Here is a 19,440-nt window from a genome sequence, read left to right as displayed (position 1 = left end):
GTCCTCTGACATACATCCATGACTCAAGAAGACTTCCTGGTTTCTTTCAATTGGCATATCTCAGTCTTTCATCTCATGCTTGGGTCCTCACTGGGTAGGTGTAGTAGGGAGGACTCTATGCCAATTTCAGACTGTCCAGCACCTATATAATAAACTTACCAATCATAAAGCCCATGAGTTTGTAGGGGGATGAGATAAGGAGCAGATCAAGGCCACCCAGGTAGACCAATGTGGAAGCTTCTGAGTGATCTCAGGATGCACCCACATGAACAGGCTGAAATACATATGCACACACACACTGTGATTTGGCCTCTGAATATTTCTGGAACCGTCTCAGTGCTTCTCCTTCTAATAGGCGTCCTTTAATTCCTCATTAAATAGCTGGTGCATCAGCTGCAAAAAGGGAAAGGTGGATTGAGACATGAATGAGTGATGTGAACTACCTTCAGTTGATGTGAAGCTTCGCATGACGTTTGTTTTGTTGCCTTACGGTGTGTTTTGTAGCCTTAAAGGTTAAGCTTACCCAGGATTGGAGCCACTCTGTGCGTCTGTGGCCTACAACTCGCGTTGGTTTTGTGGCCTTTTCTCCCGCTGGGGAGCTGTTTGACGGATTGTCTGACTGACCGACTGACTACAACTTTTTTGTACACGGCATTTCATTTGTTTGGGGTGAGCGAGTACCGTGATTTTGTAGTTGTGAGGACGCGCATTATTCTTGGGGTAGTCTTTGATACGCTTTTTATAGTTGTGGTATAAAAATAAGTGTTATTTTGAGTGTAAGGAAGATACTGTGTTTATGGGCTACGGACAAACGCAAGCGGGACTAAGGTCAATGGAGTCACTGAACTTATCTTTACCGGGCTGGGACTCTTTTTTATGCTCCTGTGAGGCACAGGGACATTTCTAAATGAACATAAGTGCATTGATTTGTTATATTGTTGTGTGTGGGGTGTGTGTGATCATTTATGTCTAGCATAGCCAACCACGCAAAAGAATACACTTGTTTGAAGTTCTTTGGTTTTAAGGGGTTTGTGAAAAGTATATTTCATCTTGACTTTTACATAAGTCCTTTGTAATTGGTGTGACTTGGACGTGACCAGATGGGACTCATTCCTCCCAAACTAAAAGGAGAAACCCATGCTTCTCTTGGTGTAAGTTCAACCTACCTGGCACCCCTATAAATAACCCCCAAGCCAAACCGTTACATAAAAATTGGCACCTAGATGGGACCTCAATTGAGAACTAACCAAGCAAAATCTTTGAGGGGGAAATTAAAATAATGGATTCACTATGCAAGAAAAATGTGCTCATCCATATCCTACCAGTCAATGGGAATACACAGGGCCATTCTGACTACCGAGCCAACAATACAAACATGGCAAGGTGACTGGCAATAATGGAGTTGATTTGGGCCAGAGCCCTGGGAATCTAAATGCTCGGTCCGGACCACAGGCCACAGGTCTAACTAGTAACACTGGCGGCTGACATGGATCTGTGTGGAAAGTACTGAGCTAGCCCTCCCTCTGACGCCCAACCTTCCTCCATTGTCTGGTTTATCTCCCAGAGGTTGGTAGTCTCACAACTTCAAGGTGACATCCCTTGATATTCGTAAGACTCAACAACATCTCCAAACTCTAATCCATCATAAATTCAAATGTCTGAGTGTAGAGCAACAACAGAGTGCCATGGAATTTAGAAACTCACTGAGTGCACTCTAACTCACACTCTGACAGAGCCCGGTGAGAGTGGAAGACAGAGCCCTTACTGGGTGCCATGGGCGGACAGGCAGTTTGACTACCAACAAAGCTGCAACTCACTGCCACTCTCCAGTGGCAGCCTGCAACATCATCACACTGAGGTCCCCAAGGACGTAAATTCTGTATTTTCTCCCCTGGTTAACACTGTAGACCACTTGCAGACAGCGCGCTCTAACTGTGTTAAAATGTTGGATGATGTGTCTGCTGACATGGCCTCCATTAGCACACAACTCCTTGTACAGAGCTTCTCTTGTGTCCACTTCGTTCAGACCACCTGAGGGGCCAAGCGGGCACCTCAGAACAGCCAAGACAAGTGCGCCATGCTGCAGCTACCCTTGCAGGATGCAATCCCACCATGCATCCTGGTGTTCATTTTTCATGGTCCCATAACCCCCTCACCCTCTACTTCCTCAATCCTTCCCTAGCTCTTTTGTTCATGGTGATTTGAGTAGACGCCTATGTGGGAGCTTATGCTCATTAAATTGCAATTTCCCACCTTAGGGAAAAAGGATGACAGACCTGATCCGCTAATGTATCTGGAAAGATGTCAGCGACTTTCTTGCCCTCAATCCCTGGCTGATCGAAGAACTCCGCCATGAGGAATGTGCTGCATGGGGACAGCCCTGAGACTGGCGTGGGATGTGCACGCCCCACCACTACCTCCCTGGGCTGACTTTTGAGGCCAAGTTTTCCTCTGCATTTCTGTCTGAGGACTACACAGATGAGCTGGCAGACAGAGTCAGGAATCGTGCAAAAGGGAGAATGAGGAATATCCGTGATTTGCACACGGTTACCACTCCAGTGCAGAAGGTGGAAAAAAAACCTGGCATTGAGGAGGAAGAGGTCATTAAGTTGATCTTGAAGAACATCAACCCACTACTAGCCAGTCAACTCAGAGAAAGAGTCACCAACTGTCGAGATGACTGGTTCGCCTGGGACAGCAGTGCCCGAGAAGGACAGAGAATGCCAACGGCACCATGGAAGCAGAGAAAGAAACAGACACCCAAACAGTTACGGAGCCAGACCATCAACCACAGCCAGAGATCTCCAGCCAAGACCCCCCCATGTTCTGTTGGAGATGAAGCCAAAAGGGACATTCTTCAGCTACATGTCCAAGACCGTGAAATACACCCTTCCAGAACCGCCACAAATCACAACAGGCCAACACACCCAACACACTTCGCAGAAAACCACCATCCTGTACTCTGGGTGCTTTGACCAGAGCTGAAACCTCAGCACACTGCCTACGCCCCGCAACGACATCCCCTTCCTTTCAGTTAATACCACACCAGCTGAAAGCTACCCCCTGTCCATAGGCCCATGGACATGGGAAGAGCCATCCTGGACACCGGGTCATCCTACACACTGCCCAATGAGAAACTGTGGAAGGAGGTTCAAGGTCCAAAATACAACTTCTGAAGCCGTGGACAGAGGGCCCACTGTATCTGGTTGACGGAGCGCTAAATCCACCACTTGGATGAGTGAGTGGATTCATGTAACCGGCCTTATGATTCTCAAGATCTCCTACAAACCAAGAACCTTGCTTTTCCTGTCGAGCTGGGGAATTGATTTGATGTGGCTTCAGCGGTGTCCACATTGATATCGCACACAATTGCTTACTGGTTTCCAAACAATCCGAGCAAGAAGCCCTTCTTCCAATCAGAAGTTACAGAAGTTGGCGCTGATTGGGGTCCAAATGCGGCAGTCTTCTCTATGCCGCACGTATCCACTAACCTGGGTAATCCTTCTGATGATCTCCTTTTACAGGCTAGTAAGAAGAGCTCAGCTGGAAACAGCCAGAGGAGTTAAGGGCTGCTGGAACAGCTGCAGTAATAATGCTGATGTGTGTACCCAAAGCTAGACGAAGACTTGAAGCACAAAAATATTCCTTACACAGGAAAATGCGCCGATCAACAAAAGCCATATCGCTTGTCCCCAGCGAAGCTAATCATCCAAAAGGGACTCATTAATGATAAGCGTGACACAAGATATAACAGAACGCTCCTCCTCTCCCTGGGCTGCAATCCTGCTGTCCCCGATCCAAAAAAAGACCGGCGGTCTTAGGATTTTGTGTGGACTATAGGAAGACCGACAATGTTTCCCAGGACTGGATGCCTATCCTCTTCCCACCATCCACGGAGGGGATCCTGGAGTCATTGTCTGGCGCTGTTGTGTTCACTACCCTTGACCTCAATAGTGGCTATTGGCAGGTTGAGATGGACCAGGAAAGCAAGGACAAGACTGCTTTTGTCTGTGCTGAGGGCTTGTTTTCCTTTAAGGTGATGCTCTTTTGGATTAAAGAATGCACCTGCCACTTTCCAAAGACTCATGGGGATTGGCTTAGGTGAGCTCAAAGGGGAAGATATGATTCGCCATCTGGGACGATAAATTATCTACCCCAGAACAGAGAAACACCTCTCAAGACCTTCAACAGTGTTGGACAAGCTAAGAGAGTAGCTGGTCTGACAGTGAACATGAAGAAGAGCAAATTCTGCCAAACCTCCCTGAAGTTCCTTGGCCATATTGTGTCCTGTGATGGTAATTCAGTGTGGATCCTGAAAAGACCAAGGCTGTACAAGACTTCCAGTCCAACCACGAGTACCCAAGGCCCTTCAACGGTTCCTTGGGATGGGCTGCATGGTACCATCGGTTTCAGTGGAACTTCTCCCAGGGTGGCAGAACCCCCCAACGGGCTAAGCGGAAAAGGAGCCAAATTCCGACGGACGGCAGAGTGCCAGAACTCCTTTGAAACCCTGAAACGAACACTCCTGGTCACACCTCCCATTTTGGGTTATCCCAACTTTGATTTCTTTGTTGTTTATACTGATGCAAGTGATGTTGGACTTGGGCTGTCCTAGTCCAATAGACTGGACTTGGAACTGGAAGAAGTGCTAGCGTTCGGCCAATCGGACATTGAATGGACAGAACGGAACTACCGACAACGAGCAAGAGTACAGCCTTGCAGCTGTCTGGAGCTTTGGGAAAGTGGAGGTACTACCTGGAGGGAAGACCCTTCACTGTGGTCACTGGGACCATTCCTCCCTGGTGTGGGGTGTTCAAGACCAACAAACCAAGCACCAGGCTGCCATCAGATGGGCTCTACGGTTGCAAGAGTTCACCTTTGCAGTAGAATACAGGAAAGGAAAAATACAACACTGTTCCAGATGCCTTATCCAGGAGCTCCTGCTTGTGGTAATGGTGGCCCTCATCTTACATGTGCTACTGTCCTGTCTATAAATGTCACACTCACCAAAAACTGACTTTCCCATCTCTGATGGAGGTCATTTGGAAAGCCCAACAGGGATGATCCAGAAGTACAGGCTTTGTACCAGACTATCCTGGAAGATGCGAGAAAAGATGGTCAACCCTACCACAAAGCTGACCATCATTGAAGACAAAGTCCACCGAGTTGTACAACTACCTCACAGAACACTTACCAAACTACATACCTAAACTCTACGCCTTCAACTGCTTCAACATTTCCATGAAGACCCATTAGCTGGTCATTTGGGCAGGTTCAAGCCCACAAACGCTTGCAAGCATTACTGTACTGGCCACATCTGAGCATGGATGTGAAGTCGCATATCCGGAAACTGTCAGGTTTGTCAAATGTACAAACCAGAAGGTAGAAAACCTCTGGCAAGGGTGTGCAGCAAACTGTGGTTGTCCCGACCTTGGGAAATGTTAGGAGGGATTTGACGGGTCCATTTCCTAGAAGCTCCAATCAGAATGTGTGACATGCTTGTTTTTGTTGATTACTATTCCAAGTGGGTTGAGCTTTTTCCTGCGTCAGGCCAAAGCGAGGACCGTCTCTAACACATCAGGAAGAGACCCGCTGGGGGAGTGCCTGATTGGCGATCCTTGTTGATCGAGGTTCCCAATTTGAACTGATCTCTTTGGAGAGACTCCAAAGATGGAACCTCAGACAGAAGTTGACCAGCAGCCTATCACCCACAGACCAACCTCACTGAGAGAGTAAATCGAACCTTGAAGACAATGGTTGCTTCCTATGTAGGGACCCAGCACAAACACTGGGACAAGCACCTTCACGCAGAGTTTCGATGTTGCCCTGAATTGGTGAAGAGTCCACTGGAGTCACACCTGCAGAGCTGAACTAAGTCGCCTCCTCCGAGGACCCTTGGATATGGTGTTACAGCCCCAGTAGCTTACTCCAGACGCTCTTGCTATGACCAGGTAGTCCATCTCCACGACTTGAGAGCTCTTGTCTCAAGGAACATGATCCAGGCTCGACGCAGAAGAGAAATTAATGATAAGAACAGACGAGACATGCAGTTCAGCTTCGTCAATCGGTGTGGCTTCGCTCGCATCCTTACTCGAAAGCTGGGAACAATTTTCTCGGCTAAGCCCGCTTCCTAAATGGCAAGGACCATATAGGATTGTGGAGCAGATGGGCCCTGAGAACCACCGAGTGGTGAAAGAGGACACAGGTGAAGATATGCGAACGTGTAGTCACGCCTTAAGGCTCTGTTACCCCTCGGCTGGGAGGAATTGGAGGAGATTGAGCGCCGCAAGGTCCTGGAGATCTTTGAAGAGGAAAGTAGGGAGACTTTTTCTCGGATTCCCAGACCCAGAAGTCCCACGGCTTAATGCCTGTGACCCCCCAGCTGAGGAGCGTGAGCGCCAAAAGTAATGAATATTTTTGTAGAGGAGAAAGTGATGAGGAGACTTTCTCGGTTTCCCCGACCAAGATCTGCCTTCCCGGGCAATGGTCGGCTTTTTTCCAGGGGAGGGGGTGGTGTGACGGCCCTGAATATTTCTGAACCGCCAGCTTCTGACCTTCTAATAGGGCGCTTCCCCTTTAATTCCTCATTAAATAGCTGGCATCAGCTGGCGCAAAAGGGAAGTTGTGATTGAGACATGAATGAGGATGTGTACTACCTTCAGTTGGGATGAAGTCTCGCCATGACGCTGGGTTTGTTGCTTACAGTGTGTTTTGTAGCCTTAAAGCGAAGCTTACCCAGGATTGGAGCCACTCTGTGCTGCCTGTAATGGACTACAACTCTCCGCTGGTTTTCGTGGCCTTTTCTCCGCTGGGGAGCTGTTGGCGGACTGTCTGACTGACCGAACTGGATACAACTTTTTGTACACGGTATTTCATTTGTTTGGGGTGATGAATACTGTGATTTATGTAGTTGTGAGGACGTATTATTCTTTGGGTAGTCTTTGATACGCTTTATAGTTGTGTTACAAAAATAAGTGCTATTTTGAGTGTATGAATATACTGGGTTTATAGCTGAGAATGACAAACGTTGGCGCGACTAAGGTCACTTGAGTCACTGAACTTATTTACCGGCTGGACTTCTTTTTATGCCCTATGTACGGGACATTTCTAAATGAATATAAGTGCATTGATTTGTTATATTGTTGTGTGTGGGTGTGTGTGATCATTTATGTGCCATTAATACAACCACGCAAAAGAATACACTTGTTTGAAGTTCTTTCCAAGGTTTTAAGGGGTTTATGAAAGCGTATATTTCCATCTTGACTTTTACATAAGTCCTTTGTATTGGTGTGACTTGACGGAACCAGATGGGACTCATTCCCTCCCAAACTAAAAAGGAGAAACCCGATGCTTTCTCTGGTAGGCACAACCTACCTGGCACCCCCTATAAATAACCCCAAGTCAAAAACCGTTACACACACACACACATATATACAAAGTGTAAAACACACGTTGGTTAACAACCTTAAATATGCTGGTAACAAACACACACTCACTTCTTTATTTTCTCCAAGACATCTGCCATCTTTCCAAAAAATATTCTGTTAAGAACACACACATTTTTGTTGTGAAAATGGCACATCAACTTAAAACACCTCACTTCGCAGCTCCATAACTATGAATAGATGTCGTCAAGCATCTCTAACAATTTCTAAATCAAAGGTGAAACAATTGTTACAGCTCACCTGTGCTTTTGAGCTACATCAAGAACTAACTGGAACTTCTCTGAAACAGTCAGATCCTCCTTTGGTGGTTCCTAGGAAAAGAACAGAGCTACATCCAAACTATTCCCCGAAAGCAAAAAGCATTATGGTAACGCTCAGTGCCCTAAAATCTGCAAACACTGAAGGGGTAGAGGCGTGTGGAAGGTGGAAGGGGGTTGTTTTTTGACCTTTCCTAGGTAAAGGGAGATCCAAAAGAGGTGACATCATTCAAGGTTCAGAGACCCCAGGCACAATACTCCACTGGATCCTCCAACCTCTGAGAATAAAGTGGAGAGAGAAGTTTGACTCAACTCACAAGCAGATTGTATATGTTCAAATGGAACAACTTATAACAGGCAATGCACCTTGTAATGAGCTTAGCTACCTGGAAATGAGGTAATTCAAAGACAACCTTAGAATGGCTAGGAAAATAAACATGGGGATGGCCCAACCATGCCACGCTGCATTCATATAGATCTGTGTAAAATATAAAGGGGGAGGGGAGAACAGGTCATACACAATCTATTATTTCCATCTATCCACCTCTAGTCTATACTCATACTGAGTATGGATCATCTCGGTACATGCATTACGTATTGTATACTGTATTCACGCAGATAGAGAGATATTTGCATGCAAATCTTAAAAACATATATACATGTTGCTATACAGGTGGAGCGATAGAGAGCTATTGATCTTTATTGCAGGAATCTTGATACACTGTGATAGTACATGGTGTGTGTGTGTGTGTCTGTATATGTGTGTGTGTGTGTGTGTGTGTGTGTACATTGAGTGTACTAAACATTAGGAACATCTGCTCTTTCCATGACATAGACTGGCCAGGTGAATCCAGGTGAACGCTATGATCCCTTATTGATGTCACTTGTTAAATCCACTTCAAATCAGTGTAGATGAAGGGGAGAAGACAGGATAAAGAAGGATTTTTCAGCCTTGAGACAATCAAGAAATGAAATGTGTATGTGTGCCATTCAGAGGGTGAATGGGCAAGACAAGAGATTTAAATGCCTTTGAACGGGGTATGGTAGTAGGCGCCAGGCGCACCGGTTTGTGTCATGAACTGCAACGCTGCTGGGTTTTTCACACTCAACAGTTTCCTGTGTGTATCAAGAATGGTCCACCACCCAAAGGACATCCAGCCAACTTGACACAACTTTGGGATGCATTGGAGTCAACATTGGCCAGCATCCCTGTGGAATGCTTCGACACCCTGTAGTCCATGCCCTGATGAATTGAGGCTATTCTGAGGGCAAATGGGGGTGCAACTCAATATTAGGAAGGTGTTCCTAATGTTTTGTACACTGTGGTGTGTGTGTGTGTCACTCTGTTTCAGAGGACTCATGAGGACACACAAAGCAGGCCACATCGCGTGAGTAGGCTCGAACACAAGGTGGCCAAATGATATAGTCATGAGAGGTGGTCACCTCTGGCCTCACTGCCTCGTGGGGTGTGTAGCTCAGTTGGTAGAGCATGGTATTTGCAACGCCAGGGTTGTGGGTTCGATTCCCACGGGGGGCCAGTATAAAATAAAAAAATAAAATAATGTATGCACTCACTACCTGTAAGTCGCTCTGGATAAGAGCGTCTGCTAAATGACTAAAATGTAATGTAAAATGTGTGTGATGTGTACTCACAATGAAGGCGAAGGCTGACGTGTACACTGTTTGCCAGCTGGATAAGGCAAAAAGGTTCCTCTTGAAGTTTGTGACAGGTTTGGCACCTCGCTCTACAGACAAGTAGAAAGTATTAAACATTAAAAAAGCACTATAAAGACACAAATGCTGATGCATCAATCATGTATACATAATTTACTATAACAAACATCTGTCATTGGAATATTCATAGATTCAGAACATGATATTCATCAAGATACGGCTGACATTGAGTGTGATCGGTACATCTTGTTCCCTAAATTTACAACACTTACTGAGTCTTCTCATGTTTTCAGTCAATCTGTCAAGAGAAGGGTAGTTTTATTAAATTAGAACTCAGCATGACAAAAGCATAAACCAAATTATGTAAGGAACAAGCAAAAGCACAAACAGTGCTATGTAGGTTTTGGTGGAGGGAGAGTCAAATGATTTTACTGCATTTAGCCATCCTTCATGAGAAAGTATGTGTTGCCTGGAAGAATCACTGCCAAAGCCTTTTTGTCTGCCTCCCATCTCATTTCCCTTTCTCTTTCAGCCTCCAAAACTAACATCAAGGTCATTTCAACTGGCAGGGTGCAGCGAATGCTCCTTTCTTCTCTCCCCCTCCCTCTTCTGCTCTCTCACTCTCCACCCTCTTATGTACTTGGATAAAGTTACAGGACACAGTTAAGAGTCAGACTACTGACTATACTGACTATACTGGCATTGTTAACACTGAGCGTTCTCTTCTTCTCTTCCTCTCCTCCCCTCTTTCTCTCCCTCCTCCGTCTATTGTACTTGGATTGAGTTTCATGACAGAGTTTGAGTCAGAGTACCCATGACTCCACTCTGTGTTATTCAGGAGAGGACTGATCCAGGGCAACTATAAAAGGTCACTGTTTGGATTGGAGCTGGAAGAACTGATCCTAAATCTGTTTTAACTAGCATAGAATGACAACAGCCTGCTGCAGTGCACTCAACCTGCCACCAGGGGTCAGACAATCCTCCCACTTCCACAACAACAAGGTAACAACCTCCACTGTTCTGAATGCCCTGGGATTGGCTGTGGGTTGTAATAACAGGCCAATCAGACATCAGGGTGAAGTCATGAGGATGGCTACTTTACGGTGGGTGCTGATGAATAGCATGCTGACAGACTCTAGGCCCATTACAAAGCCATCAGTTTTATGACCCTTCTCTAAGCAGCATGTACTCAGGGTCTTCTGAGCTGGTTAACCTGATGACTACAGTGGCTGGCTGGTCCGCCATTCTGATCAAAACGAAAGGGGAGAAGCCGAGGGGAGCAATGTCAGAGCAAATTTTAAAATCAGAATCTTAAAAGGGATAATTCAGACAAAATCCATATTTGGGTGGAATTACCCTTACCAACATTTACCATTACACTACCAGAATGTTGGTATCTTGTGTCTCCCGAGTGGCGCAGTGGTCTAAGGCACTGCATCACAGTGCTAGCTGTGCCACTAGAGATCCTGCTTCGTATCCAGGCTCTGTCGTAGCCGGCCACGACCAGGAGACCCATGGGGCGGCGCACAATTGGCCCAGCGTCGTCCAGGGTAGGGGAGGGAATGGCCGGGAGATGTAGCTCAGTTGGCCAGTATGAAAAAAAATATATAATAATAATGTATGCACTCACTAACTGTAATTCGCTCTGGATAAGAGCGTCTGCTAAATGACTCAAATGTAAATGTAAAATCTTTCAAGGATTTTATGTAATCTATCACAAGACATCTAGTGGCCCTTTTGGGTACTTCAGATTATCACAGGTGTCTAATCATCTCTGGCCATCTGTGTGGCCTTATCACATTTAAAATATTAAATAATTAAAGGTGCAATATGCAGAAATCGCTTAGACATTTCCTGTTTCCTAAAATTCTAATAGTTCGCCTAATTTCAGTTTGTGACAAAACAAGCAATGCATAGTGTAGAGAATCATTGTACCATCTAAACCACTGTAAAATATATTTTAAATAACCAAAAATATTGTATTTTCAGCTGTTTGAAGCTGGTGTACAAAACTGAAAGTAAAAGACACAAAAATGAAACTTAAGAACGGGAAGCATAGAAATAGCCACATAGAACATATCTAACGCTTCTTAGATTTGCTTTCAATGAGAATGAAAGATTTATAACTCACATTTCTATGTGAATTTGGTCAGGTCGCGCAAAAAGTTATATATTGCAGATTTAAATAAGATGATTTAAAAATAAAAATAGAATGACTAAGCTGTAAAACATTATCCTAAATATAAACCATCAACTTATTGAATACCATTGGTGTTAAATATTTGACTCGATTTATTAGGATCCCCATTAGCCGACGCCAATTGTGACAGCTAGTCTTACTGGGGTCCTACACATAACGAAAAAGACATTACAGACAAAATACTTTACAATTTACATACATTTAAAAACATTAACATGTAGTGTGTGTGTGTGTGTGTGTATCAAATGAGGGTTTCAGCATGAAATATCCCTTATATAATTTTTTTACACACATAATTTATTTTACAATGTCAATATGTTTTGTTGTCAATGTTTTGGTGTCAAACTGGTGGCAGTTGTGAAGAAAAGTTAATAGTTGGAAGAGTTGCAGAGTTAATTGAAAATAATGCCATTGTTGATTAGATACTCCTGTGGTTTATCTGCTAGAAACTCATGGACAATGAATACTATATGAATAGATTTTTAAAAAAGTTATTCAAGTATAACTTACCAAAGTTACGATAGATTGCCATAGATTTTCTGTTAATTACCAAAAAAACTAAAGACTTTGGTAAATTACCGGTAGCTTTGCAACCCTAGCTAAAGGCAAATCGTGACGCTTTGCTAACATCGGTCCACCGGTTTACATTCATGAATTTGGACGATGCCTATTATGCTAGCTCCTGGCTGTGGCAGAAGTAAACAATGGATTATTGTAGATTCCGTCATTATGGGCCTTTAGGTAGAACTCAAGGTAAGGGTAATTCCACAAAACTATCCCCACAAATGTTCTCAATGGGTAAGAAATTGTGGTAGTTCTCACCTCTTAGCGCTTAGCGGCTCCTCTGGCTCCACTGTGTTCTCCTCCAGCTGGAAACGGAAGTCCCCGATGTACGCTCCAAACCTGTTGTACAGCCAAGCCTGCAGCCACGAGTACATGGTCTCCTTCTGCTTGTCTGCAGGGGCAGAGGAATAGATAGGATATGTTTAGACCTTGTTTTGTTGAATCAGGTCGGTTAGATCTGGCTTGGAACAAAAGCCTGCACACCTTGTTGCTTTCCAGCACTAGTGTTGGTGACCACTGCTTATACTGTATGAAATAACCCTGTTGTTTGGCATGAAATGGAAATACATTTGACCAGTATTCAACTCAATGTTACACGACTTATGCTTGTAGCAGTATGAAATTATGTGAATACAACATGCTTTTTGTTAGGCCTACGTTAGCACCTGTATTTCTTCATCTGGACTACAGTGTATCCAAACACCTTGTATTTATTTAGCAGTTTCTCTAATCTCCCTTTCCCTCATACTGTATTGTCACTACAGCACGTCTCTGGAACAAATTGACTAACCGCTCTCTACGAGACACCTCACTAAAAATAATAGCAGCCTGACATCACACCCAATTAAAATGGACAATTCTGTTTATTCCCCAAGACACCTCACAAAGACATCTCACGAGTACCATTCAAATCTGTACCCCATCTTCACTTAGTATGGAATGTGGCTGAGCGGACGAGTAATGTGGTGGTTAGTCTCCCAAGGCAGATGGGTTGCCTCCCACAATGTTAACAATGTTCCAGCATAGATTCTGGGAGTTCCGAGACTGTGGTGGTGGGTGGTTCAAATCTAATTGTATTTGTCACATGCTTCGTAAACAACAGGTGTAGACTAACAGTGAAATGCTTACTTATAATAACACGAGGAATAAATACACAATGAGTAACGTTAACAGCACAGGAGGCTGCTGAGGGGAGAACAGCTCATAATAATGGCCAGAATGGAGCAAATGGAATGGCATCAAACACATGGAAACCATGTGTTTGATGTATTTGATACCATTCTGCTCCAGCCATTACCACGAGCCTGTTCTCACCAATTAAGGTGCCACCAACCTCCTGTGATACAGGGGGTACCAGTACCAAGTCGATGTGTAGGGGTACAAGGTAATTGAGGTAGATATGTAAATACAGGTAGGGATAAAGTGTTTAGGAAACAGGATAGATAAGAAAACAGTAGCAGCAGCGTATGTGATGAGTAAAAAAAGGTCAATGCAGATAGTTAAATAGTTAACCAATAGCTACCCGGACTAACAATTTAGCAGTCTTATGGCTTGGGGGTAGAAGCTGTTCAGGGTCCTGTTGGTTCCAGACTTGGTGCATTGGTACCGCTTGCTGTGCGGTAGCAGAGAAAACAGTCCATGACTCAGGTGGCTGGAGACTTTGAAAATTTTTAGGGCCTTCCTTTGACACTGCCTGGTATAGAGGTCCTGGATAGCAGGAAGCTTGGCCCCAGTGATGTACTGGGCCATACGCACTTCCCTCTGTAGCGCCTTGCGGTCGGATGCCAAGCAGTTGCCATACCAAGCGGTGATGCAGCCAGTCAAGATGCTCTCAATGGTGAAGCTGTATAACATTTTGAGGGCCAATGCCAAATATTTTCAGCCTCCTGAGCAGGAAGAGTCATTGTCGTGCCTTCTTTACGACTGTGTTGGTGTGTGTGGACCATGATAATTGGTTAGTGATGTAGACATCGAGGAACTTGAAGCTCTCGACCCGCTCCGCTACAGCCCTGTCAATGTGGATGGGGGTGTGCTCGACCATCTGTTTCCTGTAGTCCACGATCAGCTCCTTTGTCTTGCTGACGTTGAGGTTGTTGTCCTGACACCACACTGCCAGGTTACTGTCTCATTGTCGTCGGTGATCAGGCTGGCTCGCTCGCTAGCTAATGTTACGTGTATGATCTGTGTTGTCTTAGTATTATGTGTATCTCAGATAGACATTTGCATTGCTAGTTATAGCCTAATGTTAGCTAGCTAGCTAACATTGAACCTAGTTGGTTAGTTTTAGCTACCTGCAGATTCATGCATGGTGGCTAGCTATGACAATCAGTTTGAATTGCTAGTAGTATATGGGTTGGGATTATTGCCGCATTCAAAACAACTGGGAACTCGGAACTGGGAACTCGGAAATCTCAGACTTCCGACTTCAGCGTGTTAAAGACAACTGAGAACTCTGAAAAAAAACAAGCTCTGTCTGTGAAAAATCTTTTGAACGGTCATCCAACTCATATTTCCAACTCGGGAACTCTGGCCTCTTTCTAGAGCCCCAACTTTCGGACCTGAAGATCACTGATGTCATGATTTGACCTTGTTTTTTTCCCAAGTTCCCAGTTGTCTTGAAAGCACCATTACGTTCATTGTTAGCTAGCTAGCTAACTACATGTCTAAACAAAAGACTCCACTTCACCAGATGATTAAATGACCCATCAAGTTAGCCAGGGGTGATTACGGTCATATTTTGGACTAAATAAAGTGTATTTTTGCTACTACTATCACTACTTTTAGTCTTGAAATCTTTGGTTGTTTAGTACACTATCTTACTCTGTTTAGCACATGACCTCACATATGAATCCTTAAAGAGATGGGTGGGGCTAAGGCTTAAGAGGGTGTGAACAATGCTGAATGGGTGTAGACAAAGAAGAGCTCTACAGTAGGTGTACCAAAACATTGAAGGGCATTCAAGTTAATCAACTTTCTAAGCAGAATTCCTTTTCCATTGTTCCTGAACTGCAGTGTATGCTATACAATTTTCTAGCTCTGAGTCTCTACTTTTATCCAATGTAAAAAACACAATTTCAAATGTTGCTACGTAGGACCGAATCGAGCCGGTCGGTCACATATTGTATCTGTCTGGGCTTCTTGCGGTCAATTTTCAGTCTACAAATTATTTGTAATTACAGTATTTTCTGGCAACCTGACCATCAGCTCAAGACAAAATCGAACCACGGCTGAATCTAGTTGCTGATCCCTGCTTTAAAGGTGTTTATGTCTGGGGTCAAGCATAAGGCCACATAGACTGAATTCTTAAATTTGCAAATACCTAATCTCTCGTGGACAGACACACTTAACATAAGACGATATCATATTCTACACACTGTGGGATGTGACGACTAAAGCCAGCCGTACACTACACGATTTTGGCCCCGACTTAGCTATCCCAGACAAGTTTTTGAAAACGAAGACAAAATGCCCTTGTCATTGCCTACTCGGGGCGTGCGGCCGTCACCGACGCTTGTTTAATGTGAGTCAGAGACGCAGTCTGAGGGCTACAGATCCCATCATTGAGCCGTCCCGATATTTTCAAACATGTTTGATTTTATCGGCACAAAATCTGCAATGCTCTTGTAGTGTGAGATGTGTAATGACAATTTTTGAGAACGGTGATCAGCAATAGCCATTGAGAGCTCGACACAGAGACGAAGCCAGTGAGATGACGTTGCACGTATTTCATCACCCAGAATGTGTAGACTCGAGCAGGAGCGATGACTACTATAATATAATATGCCATTTAGCAGACTCTTTTATCCAAAGCGACTTACAGTCATGTGTGCATACATTTTTACGTATGGGTGGTCCCGGGGATCGAACCCACTACCCTGGCGTTACAAGCGCCATGCTCTACCAATTAATCTACAGAGGACTACTAGCCTACTAGTATGCGTTTGTACTTGCCGTTAACCAAAGTTAAAGTGTCAACTCGTTACAGCTCTAAAGTTATTCAATTCTTATTTACAATAAAATACAATTAATTTACCATTAATTTCTATTGGTCACAAAATCATCTGAAACACAACCAAAACAAACAGCAAATGCGTCCAACAAATGTGTAGAGTCACAAGCTTGATGTAGTGATTGCGTGCTATGAATACGGGACCAAATACTTAACTTTTTACTACTTTAGTACACATATAAGTTCATTTGTCCCAATACTTTTGGTCCCCTAAAATTGTGGGACTATGTACACAAAGTGCTGTAATTTTTAAACGGTTCAACCGATATAGATGAAAATATCCTCAAGCTAACCGTCTGCACTTTAAACTCACAGTGATTGTATCATTTCAAATCCAAAGTACTGGAGTACAGAGTCAAAAAATAAATAACGTCACTATCCTAATACTTTTGGAGTTCACAGTTTTTATTCTATATCTGGACTCTAAAACTAAAACAATGGAACGCCAATCATGTTACTACAGATTTTTATGGGGGAAGGACAATATCTATTTGAGGGGTTAAAGCAGCCACTCGCAGTACAAAGAAACCCTTATCTGAAAACAAGGCTGACTGAATTAAATGAAGAAACCTGGTGTGAGATCAAATCAAGATTTTCGCATGGTCACAGGGGAGTACAAAGGCAATGTTCCACCATAAGAGGCAATGTTCCACAGCTGCATTCATCCACCTATGAATGTGTGACATTCCCTACAGAGAAGGAGAGGGATGAAATTCATCTCTCTTCCTCCTGTCGCCACGCCTTCACTGGAGCGGTCCCACTTACACACACTTCCTGCTACTTATACTAGGCTTTGCACACACACACACACGGGAAAAAGAGAGATTGGTTTTTGATAGGTAGAGAGCAGAGGGGCTTAGAAAAGCACATAGCTTCGCCTCTGTGTGGGAGTTAGAGATGCCGAGCCCTGAGATTCAAAGAGCCAAAAATACAGGCAGACGAGATGAGTCACTCTTTCAACTCATCTCCAATGCCTAATTTCCATTCTGAAAACTTATGAGACAGGTCATTTGAATGGTGAGAGAGATTGCGCGTTATGGAGCTGAAATCTGGGGAGTGTCAAGTCTGCAATGACAGATATTCCAAAAATGTGGGAAGTAGTGTGTCTGTCATGATGCGTATCTTTAGCTATCTATTTTGGAATATCAGTTTCTGGCTTACCTGTACCGTTGGCAGTGGGAGGTGGAGGTGTTTCTCTGGGTAGCTGTGGTGGGGTATCTTCCGGTCTAGGAACAGGAGAGAAAAAGCATTAGTGGTAGGTAGAGCATTAGTCATGGCTTCAGAAAAACACATTCACTTGTTGAGACATAATTGTGTCAGACAAGTGAAAGTAAAATGATGGGGGGGGGGGAAATTTTGCAAATCATTGCGCACGTTAGATTACATATCATGAAATATATTGAGACAAATTACAGACAGTAGCCTACAAGTAGCAAAATAGAACTCGATTGAACATTAAATGTATTTCAATATGATTGAAATAAGCCTACTGTACTTTAATGCAGTCATCTCAGTCGCTGGTTTGTATCAATTGCAAAGACATTGGTAACTTTGTATTTGTAGTCAACTTTGTTCTGAAGTTATCGCGGTCACAGAGAGCTGTTGTACCTCCAGGTTCCCCGTATTTGAGGACTTTCTGGCTTCTTCTTTCCCACAGTGCCCTGTTTTGGCTAGCTGCCAACACAAGACAACAATTTATGTTAGCGTCTCCAACACACTGTTGAGGTCGCTCTCGTCTTTTATCATATTAAAGTAAATATTTCAGCGTCAGTCTCATGGGACATCTGTCGTAAGGGAAGTGCTGTATCTTTATCACTTGCTAACATTTAGCTAATGGATATGTTGCCAGGCTAGGGAAAGGAGTGCAAGGGTAAACTGAGGTATTCTACTCCCATTACACAGGCCGTTTGAGTTAGATATCTAATTCCATGATGTAATGCTTAATAGGTTGAATTCCTTTAACTTTCAATAGTGTTCTGTGTGAGGTTCACTTCATACCCAAAGCTAGCTATATCCTCACACATTCTAGGTAGATGGGGGAAGGAGGGGGGGATCACATAACCATGACCAACTGTCCCAGAATCAGTGTCTAACAGTGGGTATAAAAAACAGGACTACTGCCATCCAGGACATGCAGCATCTCTTCACACTAATATTTTCCCTGAGAAACCCAAGCGGCCTGTGCCATGCTTCACAACAAGGAAACAGCGAGTGGAATGACGTCTTCAGGCTGGCCTGGAGATTCCTGAGGTATCGCTATGCAACCTCACCCAGGCATTTCACAATGTCAAACAGGAGGATGTGGACTCATGTGACTTGCCCTTGTTTTGGCCTGGAGCCAGAGACTAGCAGAGTAAACTGGAAACAATCCTAAACTGGTTCTGCCTCATTTTGGCACCACCCCCCCCATATCTCTAAAGATTTAAGCTGGCCCTCAAATACAGGGAACCTGGGAGGTATAACCTCTTTAGTACCTACCAACCTTTAGCTCAAGTGAAAGTTAAATATATTTTAGATATGCCCCTATTGGACAATGAAAACACTTGCTGTCGTAGAAACATTCCCATATCTCTGTGGGCAAGCTGTTACATAAAAAGTGCAACAGAACCTGGACTACTTTACTAACAGTGTTTACAAGAACATATGCATAACTAATGCCTATTAAAATACATATTCTTCTCTAGGTCCAAAAGACTTCTCAACAGCTTCTACCCCCAAGCCATAAGACTCCTGAACAGCTAATCATGGCTACCCGGACTATTTGCACTGCCCCCCCACCCCATCCTTTTTACGCTGCTGCTACTCTGTTAATTATTTATGCATAGTCACTTTAACTCTACCCACATGTACATATTACCTCAACTACCTCAACTAGCCGGTGCCCCCGGCACATTGACTCTGCACCGGACCCCCCTGTATATATAGCCTCCCTACTGTTATTTTATTTTACTTCTGCTCTTTTTTTTCTCAACACTTTTTTTGTTGTTGTTTTATTTTTACTTTTTTTTGTAAAAAAATAAATGCACTGTTGGTTAAGGGCTGTAAGTAAGCATTTCACTGTAATGTCTGCACCTGTTGTATTCGGCACATGTGACCAATAAAATTTGATTTGATTTGATTTGATTATACTACTACCACCTCATCTAACATAACTACAACATTCTACGCCACCATTGTCGTTGAAAGTGGAATTGGAGAATATAAAAATGCATTGTGGTTTCTAGCCAGCATAGATTCATAGTTGCCAAGAGCAAGGGAGAGGCCATACTGAATGTTTCTGAAGATCCAATA

General features: G+C 43.9%; 1 protein-coding gene across 1 annotated transcript; it reads right to left on the bottom strand.

Annotated features, from left to right (window-relative positions):
• Positions 1-7,931: 7,931 nt before the first annotated feature.
• On the bottom strand, positions 7,932-18,427 carry LOC123481295 (GRAM domain-containing protein 4-like). Its single transcript, XM_045218868.1, has 7 exons — positions 18,420-18,427; positions 17,311-17,375; positions 12,399-12,531; positions 9,649-9,674; positions 9,356-9,447; positions 8,089-8,180; positions 7,932-7,980 (listed from the first exon to the last, which is right to left on the bottom strand). Exons 1-7 carry the CDS (start codon positions 18,425-18,427, stop codon positions 7,932-7,934), a joined length of 465 nt encoding a protein of 154 aa, XP_045074803.1.
• Positions 18,428-19,440: the final 1,013 nt, after the last annotated feature.

The sequence above is a fragment of the Coregonus clupeaformis genome, unplaced genomic scaffold (genome assembly GCF_020615455.1).
Source record: "Coregonus clupeaformis isolate EN_2021a unplaced genomic scaffold, ASM2061545v1 scaf1863, whole genome shotgun sequence".
NCBI lineage: Eukaryota > Metazoa > Chordata > Actinopteri > Salmoniformes > Salmonidae > Coregonus > Coregonus clupeaformis.
This window is presented reverse-complemented; position numbering and strand designations above follow the sequence as displayed.

Bases quoted from the DNA above. Each gene is read 5' to 3' on its own strand.
- LOC123481295 (XM_045218868.1), bottom strand. The intron at 9,448-9,648 runs GTAAGTGTTGTA...ACTTGTCTGTAG, and splicing joins TGAAAACATGAGAAGACTCA to AGCGAGGTGCCAAACCTGTC. The intron at 7,981-8,088 runs GTAGCTAAGCTC...CTTTATTCTCAG, and splicing joins TTGAATTACCTCATTTCCAG to AGGTTGGAGGATCCAGTGGA.